Genomic DNA, 14,521 nt, shown 5'->3' with positions numbered 1-14,521 from the left:
TCAGATGCTTACCAATGGAAATGAATCAGAAAGAGGCAAGATATGAATGGACAGGTAAGCCCCATTTTCTCTGTCCTCTGTAAGCTAAGATATTTGTATCTTTAGGGAGCTGTGAACAAATTTGCCCTAACATAGCTGAGCCCTTATCTGTGTTTTTATCAGAATTTCCATTAATACACTATCTGCAAGGAAGTTCAGCTTCTTCTAATTTTTTATTATCAAGGTGAGGAATTAGCAGGGCAGGGAATTCTGAAAATCCTCTTTTTTTCAAAAGCTCTTCTAGTCCTCAAAGGTAATTTTATTTACTTTTATTCCACCCAGCTTGTTTTCATAGTTTTCTCTATTCTTCCAGTGTTTTATGAACCATGCTAGTAAAATACATCAGCAGAAAGCTGCCATCTAATAATAATAATAATAATAATAATAATAATAATAATAATAATAATAATAATAATAATAATAATAATAATAATAATAATTTAATTTGTATACCGCCCTTCTCCCGAAGGACTCAGGGCGGTGAACAACCAAATAAAATGCAAAAACAAACACATACAATATTAAGAACAACCCTTAAAAAACTTATTCAATTGGCGAAAAATTTAAAATACAATTACACCCTATAAAATTACAGAAATTTAAAACCCATTAAAACAAATTAAAATTTTAAAAATCAAGCCAGTGCAGCAATACGAAATAAATAGGTTTTAAGTTCGTGGCGAAAGGTCCTAAGGTCAGGCAATTGTCGGAGTCCAGGGGGAAGCTCATTCCACAGGGTAGGAGCCCCCATAGAGAAGGCCCTCCCCCTGGGGGCCGCCCCGGTCGCTGGGAGATAGAAGACGGCAGTAGACGGTCCCGTAAGTATCCCGGTCCTAAGCCATGTTTAGGACAACATTAGGACAATGTTAAGATAAAAGATGAAACCTAATTTGTTCTTAAATTTGCTCACCTTTCTTTTTGACTGGTGGTTGAATTTCTTCTGCATGGGAGGGGAAAAAAATCACGAAGTTACTAGTGAATTTGAAAAGCATTCTTCTGCAGTCTTAAACAATTTTTTTTTAAAAAAAGAAATTCTGACAAAATTAAGGAAGGGCCTAACTTCTGTCTTAATAGGATGAGCTTTGAAGTAACTGGTTCTATTTGTTATTTTTAATCTCGACTGTATTGTTTTTATAAATAATTCAAGGCAATGATCATACCTAATACTCCTCCCTCCTCTTTTCCCCACAACCACAACCCTGTGAGATGGATTAGACTGAGAAGGAGAAGAATGGGCCTGAAGTCATCCAGATGGCTTTCATGGCTAAGAAGGGACTATAACTCATAGTCTCCCAGTTTCTGTCCTGATGCCTTAACAACTAGACTAAATTGGCTTCTTTAATGCTGACTGCTGATTCAACAGGACATCATTCTGGAAATCAGGCAAGTGGCTGTCCAGTCTCTTCTTAAAAACCTCCAATGATGAAGCACTATAATTTTAAGTTCAATGGAATATACAGGTTCTTGCTGATTCACTATCTTCACCAGTTTATGAGATTGAAGAATTTCACTGATCCTACTTTACAGCTAAACCTTTCCCACTTGCCCATACAGTTCATCCTGTTGGGACAAAAGCTATTTCATTGGATATGGCAAGAACTAGGTACCAGAGCACTTTCCTCCATTTTGGAGGACATGAACTGAAAGCTGCTAATTTTCTCCTCCATAGACAACTGATTCCATCAGGGCCAGGGACTTCATAATTTGTTCCCAAATGAGGGACAAATATCTGTTGTTTTTTTCAGTTAATAAAGAATAATATTTTCAAGTAATAAATCATTGTACATCATTATTACTCTGACAGTAGCTGTATCTCTTACACAAAATGCAATGCCATTAATTTCTACAGTGTCTTTCAGCTAAAAAAAAATAACACTCCCTTAGGTGGCCTATAGAGTTTAAAATGGAAGCACTACATTCAGGCAAAGCCATCAGCTCCATTGAATGGGCAGCTTTATTTGCTTCTTTTCCATTTTCTGCATTAACTTTGGTAGAACTGCAGAAGCTTCAGAAGAGGCCCTAGTTGCAAAGGCAACACAATGTAGATGAATGTGCTAAGCTCCATGCCATTTCAGTCTCTGTTCAGTTCTTTGTAGGGTACTTATAGGAGTTAAGATAAAATCCAATGAGAAAGGCTTCCTCATTTTGAGAAAGTTAACTTTATCAACTAGATTTCCATACAGGGAATCTTCAAAAAGTCAGTTTTAATATAAAAAAGTAGTGTTCAGAAAACATCTCCCCCTATTTAAATATCACACAGGAATTTTACCAAAAAATAAAACAAGCCATTTAGGGCAATAGCAACTTACTCAGGTTTTTAACTTTACTGGAGAACACCTTTAGCTGTTCGGGCATGCAACTTGCTATCCAGGAGCTGACTATTCTGCATGGCTTTCAAATGATATTTATCCATTTATTCAGAGAAGAAACGTGCAATTAGTAGGAAGGTGCATAATTAGCAAAGGCCTGGCAGTACAAAGCTGCATTGTTTCTGCCCTAATACCCACTTAATCACACAAAGCATATGATTCTTTATAAAAATCAACAAACCTTTTACTTTCAGGGATGGCTCTCCTTCACCTAAGCCAAGAGATAAAATAATAAGCAGAATAAAATGAACAGCAATAGCAATAGTGATAGCACTTACACTTTACCCCCCCTCTAAGCAGTTTACAGAGTCAGCCTATTGCCTCCAACAATCTGGACCCTCATTTTACCCACTTTGGAAGGATGGAAAGCTGAGTCAACCTTGAGCCTGGTGAGGTTAAAACTGCCAAATTGTAGGCAAGCTGGCAGTCAGCAGAAGTAGCATGCAGTACTGCACTCTAACCACTGCGCCACCACAGGTCTTGAATAATAATAATAATAATCAGAATAATAATCTAGTTGCATTCTTATTCCATGCTAGATTATTTTCACATTTAAATGCATTCAAACATTATGACTGGTAAATGAAAAAGAGAGAGAAGAAGCTCTGTTTTGAGATTTTTGTATTGCTATTTTTTTATGAGCATATCAGAATTTATGGAAATGATTGTGATCTGAGATAGGAATGGACAAATATGAGTTTATATATTGAATTCAAGTGGCCCAAGCACCAAACAGATTTTTTTCATTGCAATTTCAGTATTTTCCATTCCAATAGCATTTATTGTGCCAAATCTGATTTCACTCCCTAAACTCAATGATACATGCTTGCCTCTGTCATCTTTTTTATTTGTCCTGATAGCTTCAGATGATATGGTGGTAATGTTTTGGCTCTTTTTTATTATTTAGGAAAGCTAGGGCTTTTTCCTTGACCCTAGCCCTGAGTTGCCCATATACATCCTAAAATTATTTAGGCAGTTTGAAAAGCTCTAATTAAATAAAGAGCCTCCCAAAATCCCTTAACTTTGAGATTTTGACATGTATCATTAGTTGACTACAAGTAATTTGAACAAATTGTTATTGAGGTCAACCACTTCCCATTTGGGCCCTTTGACCTTTCAGATAAGCTGAATGATTTTTTTCATAATTCCCAGATGTTCATGAATTACAACCTAATATAACTGGAGTGTGTCAGATTGTTAAAGGTTGCTATCATTACCATGGCTACTTCAAATTTAATTCCTAAATGGTACTTCAATGTGTAAGGGAGCAGTAACATAGCATCTGTCTGCAATTGCAAGGTGTGTATAGACTAAATGAATAAATGAATTCATTTTATAAACGAATAAATACATTTTCTGGGATTATGTAGCTGTCCTCTCCAATTATCATATGATCCTGGAAAAAGATGAAGTAGCATTAAAAGAATATCAGAGAGATGCTATGTTTGTATTTCCTCATGTTTTGGAATGCAAACTATTGTCTGTTCCTAATAATGACCATGACAGTTCTATTTAAAAGAAAAATAACTTTCAATAAGCCTTAAAAATAGGAAGACTTCTAGTATCTTCCTTCTATTGGAGTTTCTAATTGGTATATGCAATACATGGTTTCCAAAAGCATAAAAGAATCTTCAAACGTTAGAATTATAATCTGCCTTAGTTTTGAGCTCTTATGAAAATTATTACTATAATGTACATTTTTAATTAGAAATTATGGACTTTTGAAAGTATTGCTGCATTATATTTAATGTAGGGTGTTTGAGAAAGAATGTAATTTGTTCAATTCTTTTTCAACTAAAATATAGGAGGTAAATGGAAAGTGAAATTCTCTCTGTAACTCTATGTTTTGTGATTACAGTTTTACACTTTTATTGTCACAATTGAAAATCTTACATGACAATTTTTGTTTAGAAAGGACTAAAGAGCTGCATTTCTGCTTCAGTAACATGGTTAAATGATCTGACACTCTATCAAGAAATGGGACCCAGTGGCAAAACAATACTAAATATCAGTGGTTAGTATTTGCAGGCGGTACTAATCAAAGATCCCCGCAATGGTTGAAATTAGATGCTACTTCAAACTGTCAAATGTCCTTGTCAGGGGCAGTGCTTTTGTTCCAGCTGAGTTTTAATTATATTAGTTAAAAATGCATGTGATCTGGGCTATAAAGGAACATCCCAATCATGAAACCATTGCTTACAGGTACTCCTCGACTTAAACAGTTCGTTTAGTGACTGCTCAAAGTTACAATGGCATTGAAAAAAGTGACTTATGACCATTTTTCACACTTATACCATTTTTTTTTGTTTACATTTATATCCCGCCCTTCTCCGAAGACTCAGGGCGGCTTACAGTATATAAGGCAATAGTCTCATTCTATTTGTATATTTTTTACAAAGTCAACTTATTGCCCCCCCAACAATCTGGGTCCTCATTTTACCTACCTTATAAAGGATGGAAGGCTGAGTCAACATGCATTGCAGCATCTCCATGGTCACATGATTTACATTTGAAAACTGGTTCAAATTTATGATGGTTGCAGTGTCCCAGGATTATTTGATCATCTTTTGCAAAATTTTGACAACCAAAGTTAGTAGGGAATCCAGATTCACTTAAAAACCATGTGTTAGCCCTGGAGGTCATCTTTTTCTTTGGATCTTCAGGGTTGCCACACTTAGTGCTGTGGGAAACTGGGAGGAGGATTGCATGGAGTTGTAGAGATATCTAGCCATAACAACATTCTTTTCTCTGGGAGTCAAGGACGTTTAGCCTGCACCTGGAGCGGTGTGACTAGGAGGCATCTCCAGTTGGGACGGTGGATTGTTTGGACCATGTGATGGACATGTGGGTACAGAGGACGGGACTTTGACTTTTCTTTAGGTGGGGAAAACCCGGAAGATTTCAGATTCAGGTTTTCCCAGATGTACCAATATGACATCTCTAATAAAGTGGAATTTTGAGGATCTTCTAGCCTCAGAGTCTTCTTTTGTTGGGAGTGTTAGTTGGATCCCTGACACCATGTTACTAATTTAACAACTGCAGTGATTCACTTAACAAATATAGCAAGAAAAGTTATAAAATGGGGCAAAACTTACTTAACAAATTTCTCATTTAGCAACATAAATTCCGGACTCAATTACGGTCATACATCGAAGACTACTTGTACTTCAGTGGTCCCCAACCTTTGGGGCACCAGGGACCAGTTACGTGAAGAGAGATTTTTCCTCAGACTGGAGGGGGTGTGGTTTCATGTGTTGCCTGTGTCCTGTGGATGGGGTTTCACTTGTCTGCGCGGCCCGGTTTCTGGCATGCTGGTCCCCGAATTGGGGGTTGTGGACCCCTGCTGTACTTTATCCCAAGTAGCAGATAAGCGGCATATTCATATCTACCTATCTACCTATCTACCTACATATCTATCTATCTATCTATCTATCTATCTATCTATCTATCTATCTATCTATCTATATGCATGCACAAACATTTCCATTGTCACTTAAGAATCTACCAACTACAAACCACTCACTGTCACAGCTATCATTTTGGCTAGAACTTATAAACTACATAAGCATGAGCCTCAAATGTGTACTGTTTTATTATTATGTCTAAACAACAATTCATACTATGCCATAGGAAAAAAAAATTCTGTTATGGGGAATTCATTTAAAAAGAAGCTAATTCTGAGCTGTTAAGCCATTTATTTGTGAGTTTCATTAGAAGTTCACAAGGACTGGCACATAACCAATTTTTAAATTACTTTAAAAGGGGGAAAAATGTCCCCATTACATCCCAAGCTCCCCAAACCCATAACATGGGCTGTTGTTTAGACAAAACAATCAAAAGCCTCTGAGTTGTTGGACTTAGTTATGCAGTTTCCCCAAATTACTGCCAATGTATATGTTGACAAGACCACAGGTAGCATATTAGCATTCAGATTTTCTTTCAGTTGGACTGAAATGTTATTGTTGATGCCAGCAGCTCTGACATCTACTGATTAATACAAAATGCAAGGTGGGACAAGTGAACACCCTTAGATGTGAAAGCATCCAAGGTCCATTTAGAATTGCTGTTGCTCAAATATTCTTCTCTCACACAAAATTAAAATGTAAGGCTTATGAATAGTACCGCTGAAGCTAATTCCTTGGCAGCATGTTTGTCCTGTAGTTCTACCATTTTTATATATTTTAGAGCAAGGCTGAAAATAATGCTAACGTTTTAATTCTGGCATTCTTCCCTTAATAGCGCATGGATTTATTTTACAAAAAGAAGAAAAAGGAACTATGCTGGACATTTTGTAAACTTTAATACTTTAAGAGTGACATTTCATATTCATTTTTGCTTTAAAAAATTGTGCAGAAAGATAAATCAGATCAACAGACTAATTTACTTACCTTTTCCATTCTCATCTTCATCTTCAAATATGAGATCAGACAGTAAAGAAAGAAAACCATAAATGGAATTGGTGCTCTCTTCCACAGCACCATGCATGATTCTCAATGGATCCGTGGTAAGTTTGTTTATGGACTGTCCTAAATACAAAATAGAAAGATAAGAGCAAGGAAGGAAGAAATACTGTAAAAATTTAGTTAATTAACGGATTTATAATCCCTTTAAAAGAATACTTCTAAGGAGTTAGCCTTGATATTAGTTATAATGAGACTACAACATTAGAATAACCCTGCTGCAGGGGTGAAATCCAGCAGGTTCTGACAGGTTCTGGAGAACTGGTAGCAAAAATTTTGAACAGTTTGGAGAACCGGTAGCGGAAATTTTGAGCAGTTCGGAGACCCAGCAAATGACACCTCTGGCTGGCTCCAGAGTGGGGTGGGAATAGAGATTTTGCAATATCCTTCCCCTGCCACGCCCACCAAGCCACACCATGCCCACAGAACCGGTAGTAAAAAAAATTGGATTTCACCACTGCCCTGCTGGATATTTTGGTTCACCATTTACCCAATTTAAAGAGATATTTTTTTCAATTCTTCACAGTCGCTTTTGGGTTTTACCTTCATCCAAGAGCCTGTTTGATTCTCTTAAACAGCTCTAGAAGGTTGGTAGGTAAAGCCAGATTTATTTTTGAAAAATCCATACTGGTTTTCCTTCAGCAAGGATTACCCTTCCGTACACTTAATTATTTCTTGTATAATTACAGTTTCATTCAGAAAAAGCATTAAACTGACAAGGCTAAAATTTCCTGAATCTCTCTTGGTTTCCTAGATAATTGTCTTTTTCAAATACATTGAAAGAAGTCCATAACATTTCCCACAGTGCATATTTAATAATTACTATGTACAGTATTCTTTTTCTGACAGTTTGTGGTTCTAATGATGTTACATATAAGTAACAACTTTGTTTTAAATTTCCTGAAGGAAACCTTTCTATTTTTACAGCTTCCTGGACACTACAATCAATCTATGTTGGTTAGCTTCCTCTATTTAGCTGATCCTTTCTTACAATGTGATAGAGGTAGTTCATTTAGTGACCGTTCAAAGTTATAGTGACAATGAAAACAAGTGACTTATGACCATTTTTCACACAACCGTTGCAGCATCCCCATGGTCATGTGATGAAAATTCAGACACTTAGCAAATGACATATTTATGATGGATGTGATAGCCACATGCTATCAAGGAATTGGTTGTGTTCATTTCTTCATTCAGTTTCTTTTTCATCCATCCACTCATTTTTTCTTTTACAGTATTCTAAAGCACACTCATTTTAGTGTATCAAGAAATTTGGTTTTTTTCTATCATGTCATAAACATAAATAGTTTCTTGCATGCCTTGACCATTTTGATCTAGTGGTTGATAACGTATCTCTTGATCTAATTTATATTTCTGGCTAAAGATCTTGTACAGGTATCTTACGAGGAGACCGATCTTCATAATAGACAAGTTTTTATAACTTTACTCAGATAAAAAAGTAACATGTCCACCAGTATGTCCTGTTGTTTCTACTGAGTTGGTTTTCAGAAATGATTGTATCCAACTGATTCTCAGCAAATTTCCAATAACAATTATATCTATAGTCTCATTCACTACCCTGTTTCCCCCAAAATAAGACATCCCCTGATAATAAGCCCAATCAGGCTTTTGAGCGCAGGGCAATAAGGCCAAATGCTTATTTCAGGGTTCAAAAAAATATAAGACAGGGTCTTATTTTCGGGAAAACATGGTAGTAAGTTCTCGAATATCCCCATTTTAGGTTGAAGACTTCTATCATTGACACATAAATGTTTACTTATCACATTTTGTTGTTGTTGTTATTATTATTAAAATATGAGTATGAGATATTCATGGCATTTTTTCAAACTCTCACATCTATCCATTAATCCAGTTCCAAATTGCTTGTGTGTCTTAACATTTTTTTTCCATTTTATAACTTTATTAAAATTTTAAGAGGAAAGATAAAAAAATAACAAGAACCAACATTTACAATAAAGCACGAAGGGAAGGGAAGAAAACAGAGAAGAAGAGAAAGAAAAGTACAGAAAAGGAATAGAAAGAAATAACTTCCAATATTCTTTTACAGCAGTGAAGTGTAACTTTAAATTGACCTCTTACTCAATAGTTACAACATTGCTGACTTCCGGTATGGCTCCGCTTCGTGGAGAACAGCTATGATTTAGCTGCTAACTCCCTAGTCAGTAGAGCTGTCAGGACATCGTAAATCTGGGTCCAACAGCTTGGAATTCTCTCCTTCGGGCAAAGAAGGAAAGATGAGCATTCAGGTTTGAAGTTGAGACACCCTAATAAGCTTCTAAGGCTTACGGGGAGTTCTCTTTCCATAGCCTGATAAGCTCCTGGCTGGGCGAGGCTTCTGCCTTTATGGTGGACAAACGAAGCGTCCAATTTCCACGGCTGGAGTTGATTTATGATGGACTGTAACGTGGACAGAGCAGAAACTGGAGTTTTAACACTTGTTTGTAAGAAGACTGCAAACCCCTGAGGATATATTTGCTGCGAAGATAGGAGAGAAGAAAGCAAATGGTGGTTTTGTGGAATGTGTGTATTGAAAACGAAAGTTAAAGCTAACAGCTAGTGTCGAAATAGAAGATATATAGGAATGATTAAATGGAAGAAATGAGAATCTTATGATTTATATTTTTTCTTCTTCTTTGGGATTATAGTGATTTAGAAGAAAAGTTTTTTTAATTTTTCTTTTTTAATTTTTTTTTATTCTTCTTGGTCCATTATCAAGCTATATATATATATATATATATATTTAAAAATGGCTTTTAAGCAAATAGTGCCAAAAGTCATTAAAAACTGAAATTTCTTCAGCTCAGATTCAAAAATTAAAAGAAGAAATTAAAAAGGAATTAAGAAATTCTTTACAGGAGTTTTTGGAGAGTCATTTTTTAGAAATAGATCAAAAATTTGATGAAATAGAGAAAGAGATGTTGAATTTTAAGGAAGTGGTGGAAGAGCAGAAGAGGGAAATGAAAATGGTAAAGGATGCAATTGCACAAATATTGAGCTCTTGTATTCAGATGGAGGATGATCTTGCAGAAATTAATAAAGCTAATTTAGAGTTGCAAAGGAAAATAGAAGAAACTCAAAAAAATCAAAACAATTGGAATTTAGATAATAAGATGGAAGATATACAGGCAAAGGTAGATAGGGCAGATGAAGAAAGAGTAATATTACAATATAGATTAATGGAATATGCTATAAGGGTGAGGGGGTTGAAACAAAATAGGAAGGAAAATTTAAAGGAGATTTTTACGCAAGCCTTTGCTCAGATAAAGGGTGTGGAGCCGGAAGATTTTGAGACTAATATTGAAAGAATTTATCATGTTAATTCTTGGTGGGCAAGACAAAATAGAGTACCGAGGGATGTGGTTATTTATTTTACAACTAAAAAGGTTAGGTATGAAATTTTGCAAGCCTTTTATAAAAATAAATTCCAAATATTGGGACAAGAAATAAAAATTCCTCCTAAAATGTTAAGAAAGAGAAGAGAATTTGCTTTTTTAGTGGATGAGTTTAAGAAACATCAGATATATTTTAGATGGGAAGTCCCAATGGGTTTGTCAGTGAATTTTAGAGGCAGAAAGTATTTTCTTAATTCAGTTATGAAAGCGAGACATTTTTATATTAATGTTTTAAAGAGTGGGAATCCTTTGTTGTTAGATGCTAAGTTAATTGGTTTGGAAATGATGGAAAATAGAATGGGAGAGGGGAGGAATGTTTAAGATGTGAATATGATGATTATGGTTAATTTTTGGAATTGATTTGTTTAGGATATAAATTATAGGATTTTTGTTATTTGCTATTCGTATGGTATAAATCTATGGGATGATATTATTCAATTGTGAAGGATGGAAAGTGAAATTTATGAATTTAGATAATGTGGATGTAATGATTTTAACTGCTTACTGTTATATTGTGGATGTAGTTTAAATGATTATTTGTTTTAAATGATACGTTTATAGATAGTAAAAGTTACGAAGTTAAGCTGGAAATACTATATTTGAGAGATTTTATTCGAAATGATATTTGATTGATGGAGTAGTATTGGAAGATTGGATATTAAATCTTATGACAATTGAAGAAATATATAAGTGATGAAAATTTGAATTTGAGAAGCTGGATTGTAAATTAAGAAATGGACTTATGAAATTTGAAGGAATATACAAGTGGCTGGAAAAAAAATTGAACTTTAGAAGATGGACTAATTTTTAAAATGGACTGTAAGAAGAACGGACATTAAATGTTATGGCAATTGAAGAAATATATAAGTGATAAAAATTTGAGTTCGAGAAGATGGACAGTAATTTGAGAAATGGACTTATGAAATTTGAAGGAATATACAAGTGGAAAAAAAATTGAATTTGAGAAGATGGATTAATTTTAAAAATGGACTGTAAGAAGAAGTAATATGTGAAGTTGGTATTGCTTCTCTTCTTTTCTTTTTTTTTATTATTCTTTCCTATCTTTTTATTTTTATTGTGAGGGGATCTAAAGTTTTAAATTTTTAAAGGTGGGAGGTTATGTATATTTTGTATACGTTAGTTTGTGATTGTTGGTCATAATACCCGGTATTTGCTCTGGGAAGTCTGGGGGGGGGGTAAGGGGGAGGGGGGGGGGTAAGGGGGGGGAAATGATACATGGATTGATTATTAATGTACAGTAATTTTTGAAGATATGAAATTAAAAATTTTTAAATGATATTGGGGATGCTCGACTGCCATTTCAGGAAGAAAAGGAGAGAGGAGTAGAAGGAGGGAAAAAGTAGGTAGGAATGAGTAGAGAAGGAGGAGGGGAATAAGAAGGTTAGATAGGGTGGAAGAAGGGAGGAGTGGAGAAGAAGGAGAGGAAGTAGTAAAGTGAAGGAGATGAGGATGGATGGGAAAGTAGTAGAGGGTGTAGAGGGAGGTTGTGAAGAAAGGAAGTGGTAATCGGGCAGGCCTGAATCAGTAATAAATAAAAATTTAATGATTAATGATGGATAATAGTTTGTACATAAATATGATGTTGGAAAATGGAAATAAAAATTATTTATAAAAAAAAATAGTTACAACATTGTTTAGATTTCTCTATAATCTTTCTAATCATCAAAAATATATATCATAATTTTATTTTGTTTCAAATTCATGCAAAAAGTCAATAAAGGGTTTCCAGTCAACACTGAACTTTGACAAGGTTCTATCTCTAATTAAAGCCAATTTATCCATCTCAACAAGTTAAACATCTGAGCTATATCTGACAAAATTATTAAAAACTAAAACTATTATTCTAGAGTTTCTTCACCATCTATTCCTCTATTGGAGTATAGCTGACTTTTTCTACCTTTCTGCACATAATATTTGTTGTGTATAAAAACAAAGTTTCATGTTCCCCCCCCCCCCGGTTTCTACTTATCCATCAGTCCCTTAAACATTCTGGATTAAGTTCTGTACTAATCTAAATTTTTATTATTTTCTCAGTTATTATATGTGATTGAGTCTGAAATTTTCTAGCTTTTTTACAACATGAATTTGAAGGAAATCTAGACAGTTTCTCTGGTGACATGTACCAGCAATATATTGCCTTATATTATTTTCTGAAATATCTCAGCCTTCCAAACTTGATGCTGCTTAGCCCCTGTTAACTTTCCCCAGGGGGGTTACTTCAAAGCTGCTTTGGCAGTGTGTTGATGTTAAGTGTCAGCAGCTTGATTTCACTTCAGTTCAAGGAGAGTCCATCTCTCCAATTTTGTTTGTCCAGGAATGTTCCCCAAGGTCTGTCAAATGTGAATCTTTCCACTGGGTACCACATTTCATCAACACACTGATAGCCTTGAGCTCTGCCTGTCTAGTTATGCCTATGAGTAGAGCAGGTAGCATTCTAAGAATGTAATGAATTTTCTAATTTCTAGGCTTCAATTTATTATCTAGCAGCCTGAATTTGATTTTTCAGGGCAGGCTAACCGCATTTTCCAATGTCACTAGTGTCAAAGGAGACTGGGATCATTGCCTTATCCCTCGCACTGTTTGTCTGTTTATTTAAACAATGTGTAAAATCTACCAACTTTGCACTAGGCAACTTTGCACAAGTCATTGTGTGATTATAGGTACTAATGGAGCTGAGGAGGGGTAAAGAGTTAAAATGTTCATCAGGACAGGTCAATATGAACTCTGCTTCTTATGCATTTTGTGCAACACCATGATGCAAATTATAAAGGGTACAGCTTGCATCACAACATCCTAATACAGTGATGGTTAACCTTTTTGGTGCAGAGTGCCCAAAGTGCGTGTGAATTCCCATGTCCGTACCTGAACCCTCAAAATGCAATGCAAGCACCCCCCATACATGCAACCCACCCCGGGCATGCACGAGTGCCCCCTGTACCCCATTTGGGGCCTGGAAAGCCTCCTGCACCAACCTGTACCTCCTGTACATGCACACACATGTCACCCACATGCACCCAGCACATGCACAGCAGAGACCCAAAGACCATCTGTTGCCGGCAGGAGATGCGCGCACATGCACGATGGAGCTGGGCTGGGGCGACAGCTGTCATGCCTGCAGAGAGGGCTCTGCATGCCACCTGGGTCCTCATTTTACTGACCTCAAGAGGGAGGGAAAGCTATGTCAACCTGGAGCCTGTCAAGATCAAACTCTAGACCATGGACAGAGTTAGCCTGCAATACTGCATTCTAATTACTGTACCAGCAGATCTCCTATATTTATTGATATATTTATCTATTATCTCGCTTATATTTATCTATTTATTTATACCAGTTCTATTTTTCCCTTAATCAAATATCAGTTTGTCTGTGGTGCAATTCAAGACACTACTTTTTGTACTTGGTGTAACAACTAATTACTTAAGGAACCCTAAGATCCATACTAAGATGCATTGGAGCTCTCAGAGGCAGGAGTGTAGCATCTTTCTGCAACTCTTTAAAGCAGCCATATATTTACCTGATCCTGGTCCTAATCCTAGCAAAATACATTTGTATTTTGAAACCATATTAAGCAGTTGATTGCTTTCTGTCAGCAGGAGGCTACAGCTCCATAATAAACATATTCTTCCCTCCTTCTCCACATTTCAAAGAACACTTTTCTTTGCATTTCATGGCCTGAACTGAGCTGCTTGTGGGTTGCTGATACAGCTAACATCTGTCTCAAGACCCTCCAGTTCTTGGTTATTTCTCAATCTATATCCTTGGGGCATCTTCAAAGCCCTTCTTCCTCTACTGCCACTAAGGGGAACTTAACCCTGAGAGAGGAAACTTCTGACTTCGGAATTTATTGGATGCCTTTATTAGTGACTTTCAGGGCTAGGTCAATGCTTTTTAAAAGTGGCATTTTTGTCTCCCTGATGTAGTTTTAACTTTTCTTTTGGACAGCTTCTTCAGCTATTGAATATGTATTGTATTTTATGGTAAATGTCTATGGAGAAATGTCTTCAAAGAAAAACCAGAAAGTTTGGGATATTTTATGGTACTTTCACGTTTGTATCTGATTAGTTAGATTCTTTTTTTAATTTCTACTGTTTTTTATTAACTGGATATGGATTTTCTTGTATTTGAATTACAACTTCATAGAATTTTCTCACTGGAGTTCTTAAGGTATGTAAGAATTAAATAATTAATAATTAAAACTTGTATGTTATTCAGATTTAGA

At 35.7% G+C, this 14,521-nt stretch overlaps 1 protein-coding gene across 32 annotated transcripts in view; it reads right to left on the bottom strand.

Annotated features, from left to right (window-relative positions):
- Window positions 1–14,521, bottom strand: part of TRDN (triadin) — a 259,912-nt gene that overhangs the window by 227,789 nt on the left and 17,602 nt on the right. For all 32 annotated transcript variants that reach the window (XM_058172483.1, XM_058172492.1, XM_058172547.1 and 29 more), the window contains exons 3-5: window positions 6,797–6,934; window positions 2,590–2,619; window positions 950–979 (exon numbers count right to left, since the gene is read on the bottom strand). In XM_058172483.1, coding sequence (XP_058028466.1) covers window positions 950–979; window positions 2,590–2,619; window positions 6,797–6,934 — 198 coding nt within the window. The remainder of the gene's footprint in view (window positions 1–949; window positions 980–2,589; window positions 2,620–6,796; window positions 6,935–14,521) is intronic.

The sequence above is a fragment of the Ahaetulla prasina genome, chromosome 1, assembly GCF_028640845.1.
Source record: "Ahaetulla prasina isolate Xishuangbanna chromosome 1, ASM2864084v1, whole genome shotgun sequence".
NCBI lineage: Eukaryota > Metazoa > Chordata > Lepidosauria > Squamata > Colubridae > Ahaetulla > Ahaetulla prasina.
Note: the sequence above shows the minus strand (reverse complement) of the source record. Positions and strands in the feature narration are given on the sequence as shown.